This window comes from Myodes glareolus, chromosome 3, assembly GCF_982192425.1.
Source record: "Myodes glareolus chromosome 3, mMyoGla1.1, whole genome shotgun sequence".
NCBI lineage: Eukaryota > Metazoa > Chordata > Mammalia > Rodentia > Cricetidae > Myodes > Myodes glareolus.
In genome coordinates this window covers 90,095,899-90,122,117 of record NC_142028.1, presented here as the reverse complement: position 1 = coordinate 90,122,117, position 26,219 = coordinate 90,095,899, and the positions used below count along the sequence as shown (strand labels likewise).

The 26,219-nt window shown below is 44.5% G+C and overlaps 1 protein-coding gene across 7 annotated transcripts in view; it reads left to right on the top strand.

Annotated features, from left to right (window-relative positions):
- Dnajc6 (DnaJ heat shock protein family (Hsp40) member C6) overlaps window positions 1-26,219 on the top strand; it is a 157,430-nt gene that overhangs the window by 98,194 nt on the left and 33,017 nt on the right. For all 7 annotated transcript variants that reach the window (XM_087904802.1, XM_087904808.1, XM_087904805.1 and 4 more), the window contains 5 exons: window positions 7,253-7,403; window positions 8,401-8,450; window positions 8,545-8,693; window positions 18,793-18,915; window positions 24,729-24,862. In XM_087904802.1, coding sequence (XP_087760928.1) covers window positions 7,270-7,403; window positions 8,401-8,450; window positions 8,545-8,693; window positions 18,793-18,915; window positions 24,729-24,862 — 590 coding nt within the window. In that variant the 5' untranslated portion in view covers window positions 7,253-7,269. The remainder of the gene's footprint in view (window positions 1-7,252; window positions 7,404-8,400; window positions 8,451-8,544; window positions 8,694-18,792; window positions 18,916-24,728; window positions 24,863-26,219) is intronic.

The window sequence follows — 26,219 nt, the reverse complement described above, 5'->3', positions numbered from 1 at the left end:
AATCATTGACTCTGAGAGCTGAATATCCAAGGCTGCAAATGAAAGCTCCTGTTCATTTAAAAAAAGGCCTTATTATCTAAAAAAAAGCATCTTCATATATGGTCTCCTTTGATCCTGTTGATACCATGAGGCATGCGGGAAGGTTTTTGTTCCTAATTGGCTCCATTTTAAGCGGAGGAGGTGTCACAGAGGAATATAAGGCTATGCTCAAGCTTATGTAGGTTTTAAGTAGGAAACCGAACCCTCGTGTCTAAGACATCTTTCCCCAGAGTCCATCTTCTCTCCTTGAACATTCCCTGGAGTGGGCTGAATGGGGAAAGATGATTCTGGAAGCCAAGGCAGTGGGCTCTTTAATAAGGAAGCGAGTTATTGTGCCTGCATGATCTGTTTGTGTAATTGATGGGAAATCAAGGGCTGAAAATCTGTTACCTTGGGATAAGGAAGCCTTTCGTGGCAATGACATACGTCACTTTCTTTGCCCTTGGCCAAGTTCTGGGCAAAGGCGTGCCTTGTTCTTGGGGCAGAAGCTGGCAGTGCATGCCAAGGCCTTTTGAGGCCTAGGATTTCACTCCTACACCCATCAACTTGGTAGATGCCAGGCAATGAGCGTAGCATGGTGACACTCGAGAAACAAACAGACATGAAGGAAAACGCCCTTTGGCGGAGAAGAATGTGAACAGGGCCTGTTAGCAAAGTTGGTTTTGTCAGACTTACCCTAAGCTGGCTGGCCTAGAGTGGTAGCAGTTATTAGGACCAGGGATACAGGCTTTCCAGAAAGCAGACAGACAGAAGATTCTGTGGAGTTGTCTTTGTGTAGGCATAGAGGGCCCACTGAGGAAGACTGATGGCCCCTGTGTGCCAATGCTGTGGCAAACATGGCTGCTTCTCAAAGGCCATCAAGATGCTTTTGTGTTGGAACTGTCATGTGTAGAAGAGAGAGGGTGCCACAGCCGTTCAGCAGTCATGTGTACTGAACGGCAGTAGTGAGCACCTGGCTGTTGTCCTTATTAGAAAATAAATAAAATATGTGTTTTTAACTGGGAAGCTGTGAGGTGGAGGAAATCTAGAAAATGCAGCCATATCAAAAAATGAAAAAAAAATCACTTATGATTTTATAATTATTGTCATTGCTATAGCTCATTTGAAAATGTTGTGGATAAAAGCCTGGGCTCTGGAACAGTCTGACTGGCTCCACACCCTAGCATCTACCGTGGTAGCCTGAGTGAGTTCCTGGTGGGCCTGTGAATCTTCATCTTCCCACGTGAATGGGAAGAACAGTGGAATTGCCTTTGAAGATTAAACATCACTGCACACTAGGCATTTGGATCAGAGTCTGGTACATAACAGGCATCCCATAAGCTTGGGTTAGTGAAGTTATTCTTTTATATTAATCATAGTTTCTGAGCTAACTGTAGTGGTGCATGCCTATAATCTCAGCACTGAGATGTGGAACCTTCAGGAAGGAGTTCAAGGTCATCTTCAACTATACATAGAGCCCAAGGACTTCCTGGATTACAGGACATCCTGTCTCAAAAATACCAAAATATATAATACTTCCGAATTCTTTCTCTCCTTGCCAAGTTTTTCTCTTATAAGTATGCAATGCAATGTTTATATTTCCATTTTGTCCTTAGTCATAAGTATCTATAAGTATCTATATTCTTCTATAAGGCAATTTAATTGTTAATTATGTGTGTATAAATATATATGTATATATATGAGCTAATTATAATTGCTACAGAACATTGTTGGGAATACTCAACCAATTCCTTTGCCATTAAAAATACATCCTTTGGGACTGGAGAAATGCATCAGGAATTAAGATCATTGACTGTTCTTCCAGAGGTCCTGGGTTTGAGTCCCAGCATCCACATGATGGCTCACAACATCTGTAACTACAGTTCCGGGGATCTAATGTCCTCTGTTGACCACCATGGCACTGGGTATGCACCTGACACCCCGTGGTGAATTCAATGAGAATTTCCCCTGTAGGTTTTCTTTTTCTTTTTATTTTTTTATTCACTGAGTCTTTGGAAGATACAATACCAAATGGGAGGGAGAGTGTACCTTCTTAGAATCACCAAATGAGACTGCCTGCAGTCCAGGGCACCCTTGACAGATGCACTGTGCAAGCCATGGGAGCATGTGTGGGATGACAGTGCTCACATTGGGCTGTGTCGTCCTTGCCATATTTTCCATCTCTTTCCTCAGCGTTTTTCAGTGTCTCGACTCAGGTGTCACAGGTGGATAAGATGCCCATGCAGCCTCGCCTGTCCTTGCTACCTTTCTCACACAGTGAGGCAGGGAGGCCCACCTGGACATCCTCCCAGTGACTTGTGAATTGCCTCCAATCCTCCTTGAAAAGGGGATGCTGACAAGGGAGCAGACAATGAGTTCATTGGGGAGACAGATGTGCTCACGGCAGTCAGCAGCGTTAGGAGAAGTCGGGCAGCCCGTGTGCTGGTCTCATAACAGGAGGGCTAGGGTGCTCTTCAAAATGCTAATAATCCCTAAGAAAACTCATTTCTGACATTTTTGGGAATTACATGGGACTGGTTAGTGGGGAGGCAGGGCATGGTTCTGATATTTGTCTTCTGGGGGTTAGGTTCTAAAATGACAAAATGCCAGAAGAGTCTGCTTGGAGCCTGAAGCACAGACAGAGACGTTTCTCATTCTATGGTGCACTCACACACTTTCAGTCCCGACCTTGACACCCTCTTAGATCCTCGGATCCCCCAAGGACCCTGGCCAGCACTATTCCTGCAGGTAGCATTTAAGGTGGACAATCTAGTGCAGGGGTTGGGAAACCTCCCTTACAGGGCCAGCTGGTAAATGCTTAGTCTCTGGGGCCGTCAGGTGTCACAGCTCTTCAGCTCTGCCCTAGCAGCACGGAAGCAGTCACAGACCAGACATAAACACAGAAGTCTCGTTCTGCTTTTGTTTCCTGTGCATCCCAGGCAAGTGATGCACCTCTGAGCTGCCCCTGCTACCCTGTGTTCCAATAACATTTTATTTACTTCGAGACATTGGAAGTCAGCCTTTATGTAATTAGCATATTAGTATGTAATATGAACTCAAGTGTCTTTTGATATCCCCCCCCAGCAGTTAAAACACAGAAAAGTCAGTGAAATATCACAGAGTATATAAAGACAGACAAGTGACTGGATTTGGCTCACAGGCCAGAATTCAGTTCCACCAGAGTATGGCTATTGCTCTGTGAGGTTTTGAAACTCTCTCCCTTTCTTTCCACTAGCGGAGGCAAGAATACCCTTTGCAGAATCTTTACTTTTGACACCTAGTGTAGCTCACCAAGAAAAGCTGGCACACCCACCCAAATGAGCCATTAGGGCGAAATCACACCATGTCTGTCCCCCTTCTCCTTTTGTGGCATGGGTGTTATAAATGGCTCTGGAGAGTCACCCTGGCTCCTGCAGCATTTTTAATGAGCAGAGTTAGGGTAAGTTTTAGATGATCAAAGGCAGGCACATCTTTTAATAGGCCCGCACCTCCGTGTTCTGCTCCAGCATGAAGCTGAGAGTCAGCAAGATGTCTAGATAATCAACCTGATGTTCCTGCTGAGACGTGGTATATCAGGAGGGTTTAGACAGAGTATTTTGGAGTCTAAATGGGAGAGGGGGCATTTTATGCTTCTCTATTCTCAAAATATTTAACATGAAAACAGGATACCGCTTTTTATACACGCGTGTTCCTAAAGAAAGATAATCTGCCCTCTTTCATAGGTGCAGTGGTTTGCATGAGATGTTCCCACAGGTCTCAGATATTTGAATAGTTGATCTTCAGTTGTTGACTGCTGGTGAAAGATCAGGAGGCGTGGCCTCGCCAGAGGAAGTATGTCACTGTGGGCAGGCTTTGAGGTGTCCAACCACTCCTGCTGTTAGCACTCCCTATTTCCTATTTTCAGTTTGAGGTATAAGCTCTCAGATGCTTCTCCAGCCCACATACCTGTTGCTTGCTGCCCTGATGTCTCACCATGCCGAACTCTTACCCTTTGGAACTATAAGCCAGATAAACTGTTCCTTCTCTGAGTTGCCTTGGTCATCGTGGTTTTCATCACAGCAATAGAAAATGAACTAACACAATAGGAAGCAGAACACAAGAGAGCCTTCCTATGCTTGTAGCTCTAATCTTCACTGCTGTTAGAGCAGGTTCCAGCATCTTGCTCCAGCTGTGGGGCAGAAGGATCACCAGCGCTCAGGCTGCCTACACAATGCTTTAGTTTGGCTGGTGGCTTAGTTTGGGTTTTTATTGCTGGGAAAAGACCCCACGGCAACTATTATAAATGAAAACCTTTAACAGAGGGGATGTGCTTACAGTTTCAGAGGGTCAGTCCATTATCATTCATGGCAGGGAGCTTGGTGGCATGCAGGCAGATGTGGTGATGGAGCTGAGAGTCCTACACCTTGACTCAGAGGCAACAGGAAGTTGACTGACAGTTACACTGAGGGAAGCTCGAGCAAAAGAGACCTCAACAAGGCCACACCGCCTAATAGTGCCATCGTCACCAGATGAAATGTACACAGTAGGAGGGCTAGAAGATCAAGGGACATTTAGTGGAGCTGGATACAAGGCAGAGTTGCTAAAATTCCTTCTCACGGGGACATAAGCAACACCCATCCTCCCCTCCTGAGGCCCCAGTAACAAACTGAAGCCTGATTGCTCCAGAGTTCACTCCAGAGATCCAAGGAGTTTATTAAGCTTCCTTACAGTGTGTAGGTGAGGGTTGTGAGTCCCCCAGCAGGCACGCCTGGAAAGCCTGTACTCAACAGGGATGAGGGCTTCTCTCTGGCTGTATAGATGGACCCTCCTCCCCTAGTCTTCCCTGCTTCTATATTCTCTTCCATACCCCAGGCAAAGTTGCTGTAACAGGTAGTAGGCTGAATACTTAGGTGAGGGTCTCTTCCCAGACCCTCCAAGAGAGAATCTAAACAATCCACAAACTCAGCTGGGATGATCCTTTGGAATTAGGAGAAACTGAACTCCCCAAAATGATTATTTCTTGTCTGGGAGGAGAGTCTCTCTCTCTCTCTCTCTCTCTCTCTCTCTCTCTCTCTCTCTCTCTCTCTCTCTCTCACACACACACACACACACACACACACACACACACACACACACACAGAAGGATCATCTTAACCACAGCTGGCAGAATCACGGATTGGTATGGGCCTGGGGCCTAGTGGGAAGTGGTTGGTTTTCATTTAGACTTTAGAACTGCACCCGTGGGTGTGAGCAGATGGCTCTTCTAGTTAACCGAGGCTGTCAGTGAGCTGCCTTCTTGGAGACTCCAGCCCTCCTAGTGTAAACATCCATGTAATAGGCCGGCCATGGGCTTGTGCCTATAATCCTAACATGTGAAAAACTGAGGCAGGATAATCGCTGTGAATTCCAGGTCTGCCCTGGATTGAGACCCTGCCTCACTGCCTCTTAGCAGGAATAATAAAGTTTCCAACTGTGAGGGACTGTACCCCCATGAAAGGTTCAGTGCTGATGGGAAAGCCCGGGAATTGAAGGACATGGTTGCCATTCGTTCGTGTGTTCATTTCCGTGTTCTCCATCATGCCCTGGTCTCTGCAATTTCTGACAGAGCTCCACTTGGAAACAGGAGCTTAATGATGCCTCGGGCATCCGCAGCTTTCGTGATCAAGAATGGAAAGTGGCAGTAGACACGGATTTATAGACACATGCCAGTAGCATGTAGGAGTATAGTCGGTACTTGAAATTAAAAACAGAAACTTTCTGACTAGAAAACACAAAGAAAATTACCTCGTTTTATCAGAGTTCAGTACAAATGATAAAATAAAATCATCTTTCCTTGCATTGGCAGAGGCTAGGTTCCAAGTTCCCAGAGGATTCCTGGATCTCTAGAGAGTCCGAGACTCTGTGATAGCAAGGGATTCCACTAAGCACCCTACGGTACAGGTGGTACCTCAGAAAAGAAGTACTTGACCCAAACATCAGTAGTGCCGACAGGAGCTAGTCGTGGGGGTACAGTTTCCTGTAGTCATGAGGGAAGAGACACTGAAGTGTCTGATTAAGTCACAGCAGTGGCCACTATGCCGTTCTCAGCCACGACGGAAGGATCTGTTGCTGCAAGGAATGGTATATAATGGGCCTCTAGCAGTCAGGTCTACTGAAGGTCAGAGCAGGCCCCGGGTGAACCAACTTATGCTGCATGTTTTTTTTTTTTTTCCTCCTGGGATCTCTCTGTGTCAGCCCCAAACAATAGAATATAATACAGGTTATGTAGATACTGTAAAATTTTCAACTTTTCCAAACTAAGAACACCTGTAATCCAGCTTTAGGAGGTTAAGGTGGGGAGGTAGCAAGCTGGGGGCTAGTCTAGTCTGCTTTATATAGCAATACTTTGTTTCAAAAATAAGATGAGATGAAATACAATAGAGTCCAATTTTAGTCTGTACATGAAAGTTTCTGTTCCACCTGGTTCTGCAGCTGTTCAGCTCCAAAGAAACACAAAGGGGCTTATATTAACTATAAACCGGCTGACCTATTGCTCAGACTTATTACTAACTAGCTCTTACAACTTAAATCAACCCATAATTCTTATCTGTGTTTAGCCACGTGGCTTGGTACCTTTTCTCAGGAAAGCATTCTCCTCTTGCTTCCTCTACATCTGAGTGGTGACTGACTCTCTCTATACCTCTCCTCTTCCCAGAATTCTCCTAGTCTGGTTGCCGTGCCTGTATTTCTTGCCTGGCTACTGGCCAATCAGCATTTTATTAAACATGAGTGACAAATCTTTACAGAGTACAAGAGGATTGTCCCACAACGTTATCATTCATATTAAAAAGAGATGGGCAAAATTAAATATTTAGTTAAATATTTCTAAAATGGAATTATTTCTAAATGTATCAGTGTAAAAATATGGAGGTGCTTTATTAATTTTTTGTGCCAAGTTTTTGGAATCTGCTGTGTATTCTTATAGAACAACTCAGCATGGCCAGTTGTCTTTCAAGTGCTCAATTGATACCTATGGATAGCAGCCATGGTATTGGGCAGTGCAACTCTGGAGGTCCCTGTTCCTAAGACTCCATGTATGACAACTTGGCTTGTATTCTCTAGGGCCCAGCAGCATTGCTAAAACTCGGAAATTCTGAGAGGCGTACATAATTGCTGGGCCAGTCCCAGCCTCTTACAGACGATGTATGTGGTATAGGATGCGGAGAGGCTGGGGTTCAGTGCTGTCTTAAGCTAACCTTCTGCTTCTCCTTTTCAGGTGCCTCATCTCCAGACATGGAGCCCAGCTATGGGGGAGGCCTTTTTGACATGGTCAAAGGTGGTGCCGGGAGACTCTTCAGTAATCTGAAGGACAACTTGAAGGACACCCTCAAAGACACATCCTCTCGAGTCATCCAGTCTGTTAGCAGGTGAGACTGGGGCACCTGGGCTCCCCAAGGGATCTGGCTGCGTGCCAACTGCTTACTGGACTCACATAGTGTCTACTCGGTGACATAATCGCCAACGCTGGCCAACAGGGAAATGCCACTGGAACCATAATGCTAAGTCCCTTTGAGGCTCTAAGCACAGCCTGTGGGACTCAGCTCATTGGTATGCTGGCATGGGATAGTCACCATCTTTAGCTTTACAAACGTCGGGGGTTCTAATACAATATCTGTGTTTATAAACGATGTGGCGTAAGGCAAGGTAATGAATTCTCCGATAGGATTTGTCTTTGAGTGGCTTGGGGATTAGATAGGTTGTGCACAGGCAGTCTGGATGGGAACTGAAGCAGAACTTTAGGAGCCTGCTGGTCCTTCAACATTTACTTAGCAGAGGAAGTTAATTTCTCTTCCCCATATGAAAATTCTTATATAAATAATGTAGTAGTTTTTATATTCCTAATAATTAAAAATTTATTCACTTATTTTTGGTCACAATATGCAGTTTTGAATCGGAAATCAAATGCCAAATCCAATATATTGATTGGCATTTTAATCTTGCTTCAAAGGCAAACTTTCCTGTTTTTTCTGTTGTTTATCTAAGACATTGGTAGGAGGAGAAAAGGGGACTTTGTTTTTTTTTCTCAGCTTCTTCTTTCTCTCCCCTTAGCAGTTCACAGTTTGGAAAGAGAGTTCCAGAGGGTCAGACACTTTGGGACTGTGGGCTTTAGGGAAGACAGAGCAGTTTTATTCTAAGATTGACCCGGTGCATCAGGAGCATGTGTAGGGTGGCAGCAAGTACAGATGGTGCAGCCGGAGGATGTGGGCTGCCTACTCTCAACGATGCCTCCTTGGTAGAGGGAAGAGATTGCAGAGAGTTAACAATATGCCCACGGGACACAGGTGCTCCAGTTCATGATGTTTAAATGGAGAAATCGTCACGTTAGATTGCTCTAATGAGTGCCCCCTCCTGTCTTACTTTCAGCTACACAAAGGGAGACCTAGACTTCACTTACGTCACCTCCAGAATTATCGGTAAGTGTCTCGTGTTTATCAGCTGCTCCTCAGTGCTGGTCCCCCCAGCAGCAGATTGTTTGAACCTGTCCTCTCTGTGTGTGACCTTTCCTAGTCATGTCCTTTCCTCTGGACAACGTTGACATAGGATTCAGGAATCAGGTGGATGACATCCGGAGCTTTCTGGATTCCAGACATCTTGACCATTACACAGTATACAACCTGTCACCCAAGTCATACCGAACTGCCAAGTTTCACAGTCGGGTAAGGAGTTTTCACCCTGGGGAAGGGCTCTTGAGGACACTGTGGCATCACTATTTGTATGGTTGTGGGTCTTGAACTTGTTGAGATCCTGTTGTTTCTGTCTCTCAAGTTCTGGTTATAAATATAAATATATATGTATGTATGTATATATATATATAATATATTATATTTATACTTGCCCTTCCACACCTTGGTAATACAATTTCAAACATTCATAATGGAGAGATCAGCGAACATTTATAAAGTATTTACATGGCATACATGTGATGCCACACACAGCAGAATAAAAAGGCCCGAGATGAGGGGTCTTTCCCCAAAGCACGAGCTAGCATGTGGCTTTCTGCTTCTGGTTTTGGTCCTCAGCCTGGGCTGCCAGCTGACACGGGAAAAGCTAGATTATCTTTTCAATTTTAATTAGCCTTTAAAAAAGTTTTTTGAACAAGGTAAAGAAATATTCTTAGTTTCTAACTAGGCAGGGCATGTGGGAGCCTGCTTAGGTTTAAATCTGATATCATGCCTGGTACTTTTGGCGTCTGAGTTCTTGATTGACTTACTGAAATAAGGCTTTGCTGCTCTCTGTCTGTCTGTCTGTCTGTCTGTCTGTCTGTCTGCCTCCCTGCCTGCCTGCCTGCCTGTTTCTCTTATCTTCAAATATTTGTGGCTTATCCTTTAGATAGGGCTAGTTCTATAACTTCATCTGGATCTGTTAAAAATAGGAGTGACTTTTTTTGCATGGACATTTAGGAAGTAGAAGTTTAGGACTGGTGGGATGGCCCAGTGGGTAAAGATGCTTGTTAGCTGCCAAATTTGATGGCCTAAACTCAATACCTGGGACCCACAGAAAAAGGAAACTGACTTTCACATGTTGTCCTCTGACTTTTACACATGTGCCCAGGCATAGACAAATAAACCAGTAAATATTAAAGAAAAAAGTGAACTTTGATTTCGGGTATGCAATGCAATGGACCCTCACTTTTATGCTAGACGACGTTTTTGCTTAAGGTTCTGATTGCTCTTGACAATCTCTGGGTTTAGTTTCCACATCCGTCCAACACACAAAGCTTTGCTCCACGGGCTCTCCCAAATCCCCTCTGCCCTAACAATCGACAAGACAGGAAAGTTTTGCTAAGGATCCTTTTGACCTGATCTTAGAACACTCTTGAAACTCAGTGTGCATCAGAACCGCTCAGAAGGCTTCTGCTTCAGGCAGATGGAAGCGTGGCAAGGAGTCTGCATTTCTAACAGACTCTTCTCCTACCCTTGCTGTCCTGGGCACTTCTCCTACCCATGCTGCAGGGATCCTTCTTTGACAAGCTCTCACAAGGATATTTTGAAGCTGGTATGACCTGTAGTCTGAGCACTCTGGAGGCAGAGGCAGAAGGGGAACAAATTCATGGCTAACCTGGGCTACACATCAGGTTCAAGGATAGCCTGGACTAAATAAATAGTAAGACCTTATCTTAGACAGTCAGACAGACAAGCATGCAGGCAGGCAGAAACAGACAGATAAACAAATAAAACCATCTTGAAGTGGTTGGATTGAAATTGCCACTCTGTGATAAGAATTTTGGGTGCAATTCTTTAAAATCTATCACAATAAACTAACCTTCCAATTTTTATTTCCTCTATTATATAATTCTAAGCAAGTGAACTTCAAACATTGGTGGACCCTAATGCTCTAATGGAACACAACTGTCTTTTTTGTTTATCGAGGCAGGTTCTTGCTACATAGCCCAGACTGGTCTTGAATTTTCATTCTTCCTTCTTTAGCTCTCGGGTACTAGGATTGCAAGTATGCAGAACTACGCTTAAAATATTTGAGGCTGAGTTTTTTTTTCTCATTTGGAGACTAAATGAATGCCATTATTTTCACAACTGAAGGGCAATGGAATATTCTGAATAGTATTTTATAGAAATTTCATTTGCTTTTGATATATTTGTGACAGCCTCGGTTTTCTCCTGAAAGAAGTAAATTTGTAAGATTGGCACAGAAGCATTTATATATGTGAAGGTATGCTGGAGTATCTTTTCAAAAGCCCCCTCCTCACTCTGGGATATATTTGTGTGTGTGTGTGTGTGTGTGTGTGTGTGTGTGTGTGTGTGTGTGTGTTTGTGCACGTGCGCAGGGACACATGGAAACCAGAGGCTGACATGCTGACATTAGGGCATCTTCTCTAACTGATTCTCTGCCTTAGTTCTTGCGATGTGATCTTTCACTGGACTCAGAGCTTGCGGTCTCAGCTAGCCTGGCTGGCCAGTGAGCCCTTGAGACCTGCCATCCCTCTGCTCAGTGCTGGGGTTATAGATGTTCTCATTCTTGCATGACAAACACTTTCCCTGCTGGGCCCTATAAAGATATTTATAAAGAAAGGCACCTAATAGTGTAACTAAAGCTCTTGCTACTGGTCTTAATTGGCAAAGGGAGCAGGGATTACATACTAAACTTCTACCTCCGGTTGCTTTCACTTGCCCTAAGAGAGCAGGACCTTGTTTATTTTATTTGAACTACAGAACAGCACTCAGCATGGCTAATAAATGTTTCCTAAAATAACAGATGTGCCAAGAATTCTTAAACATTGGAGCCATAATAGAAATATTTGGTTCTTGCTGTCAAAGCACTTCAGCCTGGTTGAAAAGAGAATGCGGAATGTTCTAAAGGTGAATGTAAATAAGTGTGGAGCCTGTGGAGATGCTCAGTGCTGGGAGGCAGGCGGGCAGCCAGTCCCGCGAGTGGGATGCACAGCGGACGTGGAAGTAGTGACCTCGTTTCTCTTCTAAGCAGGGGTAGAATGTGTCTTCGAAGGCTTGTCATGAGGGCCTTGCACTTCGTCATGCACTGCCCTTCATTACTAGAGTCTGTGTGCTACTCAGGGATGCACAAATGATGTGCACACACATGCACACTCACACACACACGCTCTCTCTCACACACTCACAATGCACTCGCACACAGTACTTTTGCATGGACTATGCCTTCTCCCTAAAAGCCGCCTGAGCTACAGACCCCCCATCGTTTCCTTTGCTGGTCTTTCTTCATTAAGGGGAGAGGTCACACACCCCAGGCTTTTGCACTTCGTTCCCACACCGTGGATGGCACAGCATCTATAAACCTTCCCGAGAGTCCCAGCAGAGTTGGTCAGAAGGGAACTGGACCTGCTGGCCTGCGTCTCTCAGTCCTTAGTTACGGGAAGATGGTCCCCAAATCTATGTTTTCCCCTCAGCCCTACCTTTTTGGTTCATCTCTTTCCAAAGTCATTGCCCTTCTCTCCCAGCACTGACTCTATGAGTTGATTGGCAGCTCATTGTCACAGGCTTAGATAATCTGACTTTGTAGTTCCTATCCTCCAGGCAGTGAGGATTAGAGCCATGTCCTCTTGTTTCCAATTTAATGAAGGGCTAGGTCTGTTCCTTAACCTCATTTTAATAAACATGGGTATATTTTTCCGTAAAGGATCATCGGAAATGACGTGCTGCAGGACTGATGCTACTCACAGACTCATAGACTCCAGCTCTGCCTGTGTGAAACCTGAACTCGGTCACATTCCCTTTGATTACGTGGTTGAATTTTGGGGTAGAGGTCACGGTGGTGGTAGCAGGAAAACTTTAACTTTTCTGAGGGTTTTTTTTTTCTCCTGTGGTTTGATGAACTTCCATGGTTTTAAGCATTATAAAGTGAGGAAAATCATATGAGAAAAATCACACGACAGTTTTATAGTATTTTCAGATGTGGCAGGATGCAGTTACATAAGAAAGGAATTTTGTAGTCTCCAGTTAGTAAAGGGGCTTACTCAAAACTAATATTGGCAAATAAACTTATATTGAAATTAAGGCACGAGAATGCCCATTCAGGATTGTCAAGTAGGTATAATTTTATTATTATTATTATTATTTATAGAAAATATCTACCCTTGGGGATTAAAAGTATTCACACTGTTGATGACATTTGAGGAAGCATAAGATGAATTGGCTAAGCCAAATACTCTTCTTGAAAAGTATTTATTTTGTTATGTTTATTCATATACCTGTGTGGGTTTTTATATACCATGTGTGTAGGTGCCTGTGGAAGTCAAAAGATGACATTGGATCCCCTGGAACTGGAGTTCCAAATGGCTGTGAGTTTCCCAAAGTATGTGCTGGGAACTCAACCTGAGTCACTTGGAAGAGCAGTACATGCTGTTATGTTGAGCCAATTCTAGCCCTAAGACAAATATTCCTAACCCGAATGACAAACACTAATAGATACACTGTATCTTTAGATCAGTTGGTGGGCTGTAGAGAGCTTTAACCAGGCGCTTGTACTTTAAAAACATTACTGAAAAATGTGTATAGCAATGATGCCATTTTAACCACTTGAGGTGTGTAATCTGGTTTCACTAACTGCACTCAGTGATGTTGTATAACCATCACCGCTATCTAGATCTAAACATTTTTTATTAGCCCTATTGTTAACATTGTACCCATCCCCCCCTCCCTTCTTCCCATCCCTCTCTCTTCCTCTTCCTCCCTCTCTCTCCCCTCCCTCCTGCTCTCTTTCAGTGCGCAAGCGCGTGCTTGCGTGAGTGTGTGTGTGTGTGTGTGTGTGTGTGCGCGCGCGCGCATGTTTGTGTGTCTGCGCAGGTTTGTAGCTAGGCCCTTTAATATCAAGAATCTTTGCATCACTCATTTCTTGCCAATACTGCTGGAAAAACTAAAAATCTGGATGAATAGAGATCAGGTCTAACCTTGCCCAGTGTTCTGAAGTCCTTAGAATGCCGTTCGGTGCCGCCCAGGCCCACCCTTCTCTGTCCACCTATGAAGGACAGTACCGGGTTAGTGGTTAGTAGTACCGGGTTAGTGGTTAGTAATAGTTAGTAGTTAGACGGTCCTGTTAGTAGTGTAGAAACCAGTCACCAACTGGAAACTAATTGGTTTTTTTTATGTTCTTTGTTCGTTTGTGTTATTTCCAAACCCTGTAGGATTTATTTTTTGCCTTTGAAAGCAGTCCAGTTTTTGGAAGGTGTGTCATGACTTGGATTTTTACAGGGCCCTTGACTGCAAATCAGGGTCTTCTGTCCTTTCTTTTTGAGTCCACTGAAGAAGTCCTTGCCGCAGAGAGAACTTACCACTTTCTCTCTTTGACTGCATGCATTAGTGTCTGAACAGGAAGCAGGAAAGTGGGAACAGATCTCTGGACTGGGGGCCAGAGGCTCACAAAGTGCAGTTGTGAAATGAATGTGTCCCCGTAGGGAAAGGGCAGCTATTGCCTTACAAATGCATTATGAAGTTACTGCTAATGACAATAGGCAGGGCGTCACGGTGGAATTTATTATATTTATTGGGATGAAATCCTATATTATACACAAATTATAAGCTTTAAAAATTACCTTAGACTCGTGTCTCAGTTGTTCATTTTACCAAACAAGACCTTCCACGGCTACTTGGACTCAGTTCTTTCGTGTATAAAATGATTACAGTAACCAAGTGTTGTAGTACTTGCCTTTAATCCTAGCATTTGGGTGGTGGAGTCAAGTAGGTCTCTGTGAGTTCGAGGCCAGCCTGTCTAGTTCCAGAGATAGTTCCAGGACAGCCAGGGCTACAGAGAGAAACCATGTCTCGAAACCTTTCCCTGTAAAAAGGTAATTATGACAATAACAGCACCCATCTCACAAGTACCCTCCTGTAGTGGGTATTTGCTCTGCCCTTCACCTTGGGCTCTCTGGCCTGAGAGAGGCGAGGTGGTGCTTCTTGTCTGCAGACATGACCTCTTAAAAGGGAAGGAAAACAGTCGTTCACTCTCTCCTGTGGTGGTCAGAGATGGGGCAGCTGGTTCCATTCAACCTCCGAGCAAAATGAAAGATCATGGTGGCTGTTTACCTTGTTGTGTACCCCTGAGTGTGTCCTGATGGATCCCTGATACCCCTTTAAATGGGTGCTCATGGTTTTGCCTGTACCACCTTCCTTCCTCCCTCCCTTTATCCACCCATTTCCTCCTCCTTCCTCTTCCTCTCTTTATAGTGCTGGGGCTCAAACCTTAGGCCTCATGTATGGAAATCAAACATTCTACCAACTGAACACCATCCCTAACCTGCACAGTTTTTTTTTTTAAACTATGTGCTTATTGTAAGAAATAAATTTGATGAGGAGTGCCTGGCTTGGAGTAAGTACCCCATAAGTGGTGACCAAGATTAACATTGGCAGTAGTAGAATTTCACGATTGGTGACTGAAATACTCCTGTCTTCCATAAATGATGAACTAATCAGGAAACACCAGATAGGGTGAGCCAGTCTGTCGCTCCGCTTCACTCTTGGCTCTTGCTTAGCGCACCATTTAGCTCAAGATGGGTGTCACCTAGCTCCAGCCCTTCAGCTGCCTTGGCCTCTTCTAGTATCATGGTGGGCCTGTAACTGACATGGTATTCTCAGTGACCCCAGGAGTGTCCAGGGAGGCTGAAGACGGTGTAATGAAATGTCGTGCAGTCTAGGATCAGACTTACTGCACTGAGTGTGACCTAGAGAATCACAGAAAAACTGGCACTGATCAAATTCCTAATTTGGAGGGGAGGTGTTTCTGTCTTAATATTTTTCCTCCTTTAGACAGAGAACATGTTTCTTTAAAAAATTGTAATTATGTGTTTGCCTAGTGCTATGTAATTATATATCAAGTAAAGATATAATTACGGAGCACATTAAATTAATATTATTTGCTTGATTGATTTAGTGATTCTAGAGCTGTTGGCCTATTGTGCTAAGAACAATTTAGCCGGCTTTTCGCTGAGATTCATTTCAGGTATTGACATGTGATGTGTGGGTGGTTAGTGTACAGTTTTTAAAAGCTTTAAAAATACTGCCTCAGGAAAAAGAAATCTTGTGTTTTCACTCTGCTGTAGTCTAAACAAACAAACAAACAAACAAACAAACCCAACAAATTGGATCCACCTGTTCATTCTCAAGATGTTCATGCAGAGGCTGGAGAGGTGGCTCCGTGTTTAGAGCTCAGTGCTAAAGATCATTTGCTGGTTTTGTAGAGGAGCTCATTTTCCAGCACCCATGTAGGACAGCTCACAGCCTCTTCCAACCCCAGCTCCAGGGGATCTTACGCCCTCTTCTGGCCCCTGTGTGTACCCACACCTGTGTGCACATGATATAAATGAAGATGGGATAAATCCTTTAAAAATGATATCAGACAAATTCTATTACAAAAAAAGAGATTGCCAACTAGGACTTATTCCTTTAGTTTTTATTCATCCATCCCCTCAGCAGGAACCTACCTGAGACACAGACACCCAGAAGTGAGGTGACCAAGAGGAAAAGTCATGCTTTTTCTTTTCACGGAACTCAGAAGCTAGGGAGAGAGACAGAACAGTTGGTTTAATACAGTTGACAATAAACTTGCCCTAATCCCCACAACGATCCTCAGATACCGACTTAGACCCAACACCCAAGAGAATGAAAGCCAGAGATGGTCACACAGGTGGTCAAAGGTAACTGCAACAAGAAAACTCATTCTAAATCTGTGACTATGCTGTTCTACTAATAAAAACGGGAATAAATGAAAACAGGCCGGGATATGGACACAACCACGATTGTTCTAGCTGTGAGGGTCAGAGATAATAGGACACTGAACTTGGGCTTTGGATGGGGTACGAAAGTTTTCCAAGGATGAGAAACACCACAGACAGGAAACAGGATCGGCAGAACCGTGGTAACAACATTTTTTCTCCCAATTTTTCAACTGTTTCATTCGGTAAGTCATTTCTGTTCCTTGAGAAGTCATCAGCAGGGAGCCCTTGGGAAGTAAACATCCAGGCCAGAGAGCTCTGACCTGTGTTGGTTAGAAAGGGTTAGCCATTGTGGAGTTTAAGCTGACAGGCCAGAGCTGGCACCTCCTGGACCTCAGGGTAGTTATGTGAAGTGTTTCACACACTTGGCTTAACACACCACATCTGCTATTGCCAAGGGTGTAGAAAAATGGGTAACCTGGAAGCTCCTCTTCGCCCACGGTCATTGTATAGCAAAAGGGCTACAGATCAACAAAAGAGAGGAGGCTGCCTGGGCAGACCAGAAAGGGAACTCCCACCTTTGTTTTTTGAGGTCAGCACGCACAGATAATTTCTCATTTATGTTTTTATTAGTATTATCTGGTGACCAGGAAAGGGCCGGTCAATGAGATTTCTCCCGCCTCCCTTCCCAGTGTCAAGCATAGAGAGCTGAAAGTGTCTGAGTTTTCTTAGGCCAGTATTTTCTACGCCACCGTTGCATTCCTTGTTGATTCCATCCCTCTGTCTGGCCCCTCAAGCCACAGCATGGGTGTCCCCATTATCACCTCTCTGAAGTACACTTCTGAGCTCAGTCACTGCAGCCACATCAGCATCTACCAAGACTGTCTCCTGAGTTGCTGAGGTGTGTTTATACCCCATTGTCGCTGAGTGAAGCCACCACCACCCCTTCCTTCACCTCCCCACCATCTCACTGACCCCTGAATGATTCCTTTGCCTCCTTCTGTTGGAAAATGCAGATCCCAGAGTATGTCTTTTCAAATAGCCTTCTCTTCTCCTCCTCCTCCTCTTCTTCCTCTTCTTCCTCCTCTTCCTCCTCCTCCTCTTCCTTCTCCTCCTCCTGGTGTGAATGTAGGTGTGTGTGCACGGATGGGTGCAGTCTGAGGCTGAGACACTGGGTATCTATCTAGATCGCCCTCCACTTTATTTTTTGGCAAAGGCTCTCTTGATAGACCTGAAGCTCATAGCTAGCTGGCCCAGGGGATCCTTGAGCTCTGCCTCCTGACTGAGTGCTGCAATCCCTGAGCAGGGGTTTTGTGGGCTCTGGGGATGAGATCCAGTTCTGGTCTTCATTCTTGCCTGCGAACCCTTTATCAACTGAGCCATCCCCCTAATCCTCTTCTTTAGGCCTCCTGTGGTCTGCCCTTCACCCACACTCCTACCTCACAGGCTCAGTGTTTTCAGTGTGATCCCAGAGCTTTGCATTGGCAATGGCTCGGTAAAATAATAATGATTGCTGACATTTATCGATCAACTTGTGTGTATCAGCTACAGACTGAGCCCTGGCAGTTGATTCTCCCACGATACTGACAGCTGTGGAAGTAGGTCCCATCCCCCACATTGTATGAGGACAGAAAGGGTTAAAGATGTAAAGTTTACCCAAGTCCAAACTTCTTAATATTAGATAGACTAGTAAATATGCAGTCAGTCTGGGCACGTGCCCTGCACAGTGAGGTAGTTGGTCATCTAGCCAGTGCTGCCGAAGCTAACGGATAATGCTCTAAAGACCCGGGCTTAACAGTGTGACTGCAGAGGACTCACCTCTGAGAGTCAGTTTTCTCATCAACAAAGTTGTCATCTAATCAATACATGTCTTCTTTGATTGTCCTACAGATCAGGCCAAGCAGCATCAAGGTAGGACTCTAACACATCCAATATGTATGTTAAATGAAGATAGGACATATTTCCCCTGTGGAGAAAACCAAGACACGTAAGCCGCCCTGGCTCACTCTGCGAGACTTTTCATGTTAGGAGGAGAGCTTAGATGAGCATAGAGACCACAGGATCACCATAGGACCATTAACATCTAGAAGAAGGATACTAGAAACTGAATTCTGTGCCACCTAAGGCAATAAAAAGAAAATTGGAGTGCTAGCATCAATTGCCTAGTTGACTTAAAATGTATTTCTAAATGTGTTTTAATATCTTTAGTGAAAAAGAGTTATTTAATTAAAACAAAACCAAAACCTATTGTATTAAGCCAGGTTAGCCCTCCTGTAATCCTATTACTCAGAAGGCTGAGGAAGGAGTGTGATGGATGGATTCAAGGTCAGCTGGGCTATGTACTTGAGACCCTGTATTATAAAAACGACTGTGTGATGCTTCTCTTCCTGCATTTAGATCCCTTTTCCAACTCTGTCTGCATCGCAAGATGCCACGATGCAACTTCCAGTGGTGTAACCCATGACGATGGAGATCTTAACACATCATTGCATTAAGCTTGTCGTTCTGCATTTAGACCCTGTCTCGTATACGGAGAAAGGACAGGATGCCGCTTCCAGATGTCGTGTGTGATGTGTGTTTCTGGAGACGGGAAAATTCATTTCCTTCCTCCATTTCTTCAGGTCTCAGAATGCAGCTGGCCCATCAGGCAGGCCCCAAGTCTGCACAACTTGTTTGCTGTGTGTCGGAATATGTACAACTGGCTACTGCAGAATCCCAAAAATGTCTGCGTTGTCCACTGCTTGGTGAGTATTCTTTGGTCCTTCTGCTGGTGAGGCTTTGGTGAAATATGGGCAGCTGTATCCAGAAGGGCGACCTCTGAGCTCAATAGCATTTACTGAGCCTCTGTTTAGAGGTAGAACAATGCCAGGCAGGTAAAAAATGAGGGGTGGGGGGAAGAAATGATGTATTACTTGGAAAACCTATTTTCTTATTTGTGGCCTTTTCCCTAGCTCCCGAAAGGTAAAACAATTGAGGGAAGAATCTATTTTTCTTATTTTGAGATGAATTCCTACTGAGTGGTCCAGACAGGTCCTGAACTCGTGGCAATCCTCCCGCCTCAGTTTCCCAAGAGATGGGATTACAGGTGCTTGCTACAGAGCCTGACTTTATTCTTGGCTTGATGTTTGAGAGAGAGAGAAAGGGAGAGCTCTGAGCTCATAGCGTACGTAATGCTGGGGTTCTAAACTGTGATGAATATCTTAAAAGAGGTAGGAAAAGAGTTGTGGATCCACGGGTTAAAAAATGCACTGAACTTTGAATGGATATGATGGGTATAAAATTTCAATTTTCTCAACAAGTTGTGTTAAAATAAAAATAAGAGAAATTGACATTTATGCCCTTGTGAGTAGTTTCATGGACCAGCTCCATTTCCAAATAATTCCCAAAGGAAGTATTGGCTCGGGTTTTCTCCAGCCCCTTTCCCCAGTCCTTCCTCTCAGGCTTCTGAACAGTTTCTTAAAACCCAACTTCCAGCAAAACCTTTCTCATTCTTGGGTGTTTCTCACAGCACGGACATTCCCATGGTGCGGCTAAACATCACCTGTGGCATTTAACACATAGATCACCCCAGGCTGTCCCCTACCCACTTCCCACTGGTCTGTCCTCTTGCCGGGAGCAACTTTCTCTGAACTTTGCCACAGAAGATCTGAGCAAGTGGCCGTGTCTGTGAACACAGTGAGCCTGGGCATAAGCGCTGGAAATAGTCTATTCCTCCTGCAAACATCAATCGGTTTGCAGGGACGCTGTTTGTTGTTTTGCTTTGCTGAGGCTACTGGGTGACTCTCACCTCTGTGGGAGCCAGCTGGCTGAAAAAGAGAAGCCAGTTGAAGAACCTTTTTATATTTCTGTTTCAACTCCCGAGTCCTTGGCAAGCGATACAAAACGCGCGGTGTCTGTAAGCATTTAATGTCTGAGGCCGCAGGGCTTGGCTTTTAGAGCCACAATGGATCACTCAAAGAACAGATTGCTTTTAGGGCCTAGGCAGTCTTAAGCGCATTGGGGATTTTCACTTACATTTTTTCTAAAAGTTTAAGAGAGACTAGAGGCTCCCCAGCTCTCATAATGCAATCACAATGAATTAAAACTCCAAGACTTTGTGGATTCATCTGGGGATTTGGTTGCCATGGTCATTACAGTGACCAAAATAAAGGGACCTGCCATGTGGTTTGAGATGTTAACAATGGTGAGCACACTTCTCATGCACTGTTGGTCACCCTAAGCCACCCCTGTGTAGTCCCTGGCTTCCTGTAACCGTGTGCAAGTTCAAGAAAACCATGAAAGAGGGAGGGAGAGGGGTCTCAATGGTTAAGAGTGTGTAGTATGAGGGCTGGCTTGTTGGGGTTTCTGTCCCTCCCAGTACCCCAAGAGCCGGCAAGCAACAAAGAAAAATCACACACAGGACTCCATAAGATTATAAACTGATTGGCTCATTAGGTCAGGCTACTTATTAGCTCTTATGACACATATTACCCCATTATCCTTATCTACTTTAGCACATGGCTCCGTACCTTTCTCAGCTGGGCAAGTTACATGCTGCCTCTTCAGTGGTCTGCACAGGAATGGCAGAGGAACCTCTCTGCTTCCCAGAATTCTCCTGTTCTCATTGCATCACCTCTACTTCCTGTCTGGTTTTCCCACCTATACTGCCTGCCTGGCCAATCAGCGTTTTATTAAAATATGATTGACAGAATACAGATAATTCTCTTGCACCATTTCCCTCTTTTTTTTTTTTTTAAACAAAGGAAAATACCCATAGTTCATTTGTTGGGAATGTGGGCGTAGTATTTTAGGCTACTTCCTGCTGGTTGGGGGCGCTGATGATCTTATGGGGACCTAAAGAAAACTTAGAGTTATAATTTAAGTCCTCACTGGAGTATCCTGTGAGTCTCGATCATCTCAGGCAACAGTCTTGAATCTGTTCTGGATGTAGGACTCAGACATCTGGGCCATCTATTCCTATCAGAGATTTTTTAGGTGGCCTCCCTTGGTCAAAGGTGATTTTTCTTAACTCTGAATAAATCCAGAGCCTCTCGTTTTCTGTGGAAACAAAAGCAAAATCTCTTCTCCAAAGTAACATACCTTTTGACTTCAATTTTGAAGCCAGAGTATTTTCAAAATACCTATCTCGGGTTAGTTCAGCAACATTTATAAACAAAAGTCTTTTAACAGTTGTTGTTCCTTCCTCAACAATCAAACAATTCAAAGAGAGCATAATAGCATACAGTATCAAGATTTTCTTTGTATTTTCCATCTTTGTGTGGCTTTACTTTAACCTCTATTTCTTTTATTTTTACTTTTACTTTTTGAGACAGGTTCTCTGTATATCTTTGTCCTGGAATAACACTGTAGACCAGGCTGTCCTTGAACTCACAGAGATCTTTCTGCCTCTACCTCCCCAGTGCTGGGATTAAAGGTGTTTGCTACCACACCTTGAACTCACAGAGATCTGTTGGTCTCTGTCTCCCAGGCATTGGGATTAAAGGCATGTGCTACCACACCTTGAAGTCACAGAGGTCAATCTCTACCTCTGTCCCTTGAAGTCAAAGAGGTCAATATGCCTTTGCCTCCCAGGCATTGGGATTAAAGGTGTGTACCACCACACCCTATTTCTCCCTTTCTTTCTTTTTTATTTTTAATGACTTTAACCTTTAGCCTGCATATATTTTTAACACACTGTAAACTATTTAGAGGTTTTCTTCATCTTTGAACCTCTCTTTACTGTATCTCTCTCTTTTTCTGACTTTATAAGCCTTTAATTTACTAAGCAATATGGAGAGCCGTGGCTTTGACGGCTAGATCCAGCTCATTTTTTAGCTTTCCAGCCTCATGGCTGAGATACTGGCCAGAGCTGTGTACACTGCGACAAATCTATGGCGTTTCAAGGTCCTTGCTAGCAAGCTGCAGCATTCTGCTCACAGACCACATTCAGTCGGACTGCCTGCCTGAAAGAGTCAGAGTTTGCTCTGGCAGGACAGCCCAGATAGCCGGCATTTTAAAACAGCACAGCTTTTCTCCTGCTACGGCTGAAAGCTGAAAAGAATGCGTTCAGCTTGTCATCAACAATATTTAAGTGTTTTGTGGCAGGACCTCTTTAAAGAGCTGCAAGGTTTTGCAGCTAAAGCTGAGTCAGGAAGCCTCTCTCAGATGAGAGCGCTTGCTTGCCTCTAGCAAGCAAAGTAGACCTGAGAAATTGCTGCCACCAAGAAGCCATGCTTTATTCTATTCTTTTAAAGCTTTCTCAGGCTTTTTGTGGATTCAGTTATCCACGTCTGGGCGCCATATGTAGTATGAGGGCTGGCTTGTTGGGGTTTCTGTCCCTCCCAGTACCCCAAGAGCCGGCAAGCAACAAAGAAAAATCACACACAGGACTCCATAAGATTATAAACTGATTGGCTCATTAGGTCAGGCTACTTATTAGCTCTTATGACACATATTACCCCATTATCCTTATCTACTTTAGCACATGGCTCCGTACCTTTCTCAGCTGGGCAAGTTACATGCTGCCTCTTCAGTGGTCTGCACAGGAATGGCAGAGGAACCTCTCTGCTTCCCAGAATTCTCCTGTTCTCATTGCATCCCCTCTATTTCCTGTCTGGTTTTCCCACCTATACTGCCTGCCTGGCCAATCAGCGTTTTATTAAAATATGATTGACAGAATACAGATAATTCTCTTGCACCAAGAGTGCATGCTCTTCTTACCAAGGACCCAAGTTCAGTTCCCAGAACCAATGTCTGGTGACTCACATCTGCTAGTAACTATATAGCTCTGGTGATCCAAAGCCCTCTTCTGATCTTAGGTACCAGGCATGCATGCGGTACACAAACAGATATTCAGACAAAACAACCATGCGCATAAAAAAAAAATAGAAAAAAAGACAACATGAAACGGGGCTGGAGAGATGGCTCAGTGGATATCTTCTCTAAGGTAGAGTTGGGTGCAGCTTCAGGCTCTACGCATCCTACCTGTGTGATCACGGTGAAGCCCCATGAAGAGTGTCAGGGGCCTATGATGAGTGCCTGGGGGAGGGGCAGGCTGGCTGCAGGGACAGACTGGCTGCCACCCTTGTGACAGGCTTGGGCAGCAGCCTGGCACCTGTCTCGGAAGCCACTGGCTTGTTATGGGTAGCTATCATGTTTAGAACTCCTGACTCCCCGAGGCGTGGGTTCTTCCCTAGGCAGCATCAATGGCTGTCCTTGGAGGCAGAGCTATCATCTTTTCCACCAGTGCCGTTTCTGGCTGAGCTTAAACGAAGACAGTTTGACCAGAGCTCATTCTATGCCTTGCTGTCTGGGCACACCAAAGACTGATATGTTAGGTATGTCCAGAGATGTGCATTCCAAATGTTAACGTCTTTTAGGATGGGATTCCAAAGGAAGAAGAATGGCAGGGATTGAGCTGGCTTTAATCTGGACCCAGCAGGGCTGAGGGACTGGAAAGGCATTTCAGATATGTGAAGGACTGCCTGAATAAAAGGAGTGGGTTTCTCCCTTCATGGAGGGAAACATAAAAAAAGGTGTTGACTAGAAGTTGTAGAGGAAACACTGGGTGTGGTGGCCCACACCTTTAAGTGCTAACTAGCACTTGGTGGACAGAGGCAAGCGGATCTCTGAGTTGAGGCTACCTGTTCTGTTTACCAGTGAGCTCCAGTGAGGGCTCCGTGGTGAGGCTGCCTGATCAAACACACACACAAAATGTGGAGGAGCAGACTTTAACTCAGCACACATAATAGGAAACAGTTTGTAAGCCGGTGCGAGCCACTTGGAGTAGAAGCAATTTCCCTTTTACTTGTTCTAGGAGAGGCTTAGTTTTCTTCCATCAGCTGGGGTGCCGGCTGTTGTCACAAGGCAATCATAGATTGGGTGACTTAAGTGGTAGAGATTTCATTTCTCACGGAGAATACAGAGGTTATAAGCCGAGCTCAGGCTGTTTGCAGATCTAGTAGGTCTGCTTCCTTCCAAGGTGGCACGCACAGAGGCGTCCTCTCCCAGGAGGGCGAGGGGACAGAGAAAGAGAAAGAATTCATAAGGGCCTCTTGCTCATGACCTAACTATACCAGAACCCCAGTCTCCAGTTCCGGTGCCCTTACATTAGGAATTAACATTTCAATACATGAATTCCAAAAGGAGACAATCAGTTTATAATACATCGATCTATACAATGAATGAAGTTTTTTGTATTAATGAACATACAGTATGAGTGGGGTACATACACAGTACCTTCCAAAGGTGGCATCTAACTTGAGGCTCTTTCCGTCTACTTATTTGCTTACTATTCATGGCCGTGAATTCAGAGTTGGTCTAGGTCTCAGAAAGTATACCCAAGTGGGGTTTATTTTGCTGAACTTCTTGGTGAACATCGAGTCAATTTTATCCTGAGAAAAGTCTTTCCTTGCTGCTGTCTGATTTCACAGCCGGGCCAGATTTTTGGTCTTGAAATGAACAATTCTGAAGTGAAAGGCAGCAATAATTAGGAGGCACCTCTGTTTTCTCTCTTCTCTGCAAGCGGGCTTTTCCCGGATTTGATGTTTCTGACGAGTTTGTGGGTCTTCTTTGACAGGATGGACGGGCTGCGTCATCAATTCTGGTTGGTGCTATGTTCATTTTCTGCAATCTCTACTCTACTCCTGGCCCCGCTGTTCGATTGCTCTATGCAAAACGACCAGGAATTGGACTGTCTCCGTCCCATAGGAGGTACAGAGATGGAGGTGTAGGGCGTGGTTTAAGTGGGGCCTGGTACTGCGGGAGGCTGGCCCCATGGGAGCTCTCTTTCAATCTTTTCCTAATTGATCTGGTGTTATCCTGAACAATGATGACAGTTAAGATGGGTAAGAATGTTGAGTTTTCATGCAGGTTCATGAATCCTCATTTGAAAGTCTGTGATTTTGAAACTGAAAGAAAACTTTTAAAAATGCCAATGTTTACTGAATGAAAAAAGGAAATAAAAAGGGAAGATCGTGACTGCTTCTTGGTAGGGTGGAGGAGAGAGTTTATTGTAGATAAAAGGAAGAGCGCAGTCAGAGGCAGGGACATCTTGGAGAATCCAGAGTGGACATGGCCAGATTGAGCTGGGCCATGTGGGGAGAAGGGGAGGAGTATGGAGAGAGGAGAGAGGAACTGGGAGCAGCAGTCAAGAGGGCAAAGGTACAAAACGGGGTTGGGGTAACCAAAATGTCTGGAGCCCCTGGGCTGGAGGGTTCAGGGGGTAGAGGGTGGGGTATGCCAGCCATATTTTGTAACAGGTAGGGACTGAGGGATCCTGGGAGAACCTGGTGGCCAGGTCTGCTTGGATATGTTGCATAGGCACCTCAGCCGTTTGCCCTAGGATTGGAGACTTAACATTCTGCTTTGCTCCTTTAAGAGGAGAGGAAGCAAGAGTGAGAATGACAAAAAGGCTGTGCTAAGCACCAGTCTAAAACCCACTGGGCATAGCTCGAGCATTCTCTCCAGTCTGAGCTCCCAGCGCCTTCCAGTTTGCGCTTTAGGTCTTTATTGAGATACACTGGTGTTCACTGCGTGAAAATGCAACAATACAGAGACAGAATGTGCTTTAGAGCTTGATTTTTCTCATGACTGAGATGTGGGGATGTAATAGATAGATATAGGTTAGAATAGATAATGTGCAAATGACTTTAAAGAAATCCCTTCTTTAGATAGCTGATTTATTGCCTTCCCTAGAGTTGGAATTAGTTTCTTTGTTCTTACTTAAATTTTATCTTCTCACTTCTTTGGATAAAATTCCTGATAATAAATTCTAAAGCTTATCTAAATCTGCCTTTTGCTGACATGCTTAATCTGCTAGATATAACAGAAATATATATCTAAATATTGGGCTAGCGTAACTGCCGCAAGCTTTGGACTGAGCAAACACCTTTCTACTAGTTCAGCATGTCAACAGAAGCAAGCTTTCTCTCATTTTAAAAAAAAGACTTCTCTATCTTTATGTTATGTATATGGGTGTTTTGCCTACGTGTACATATGTACTATACATACATGCCTGGTGTCTGTGAGAGCAGAAGAGGGTGGCAGATCCTCTTGGACCTGACGTTAC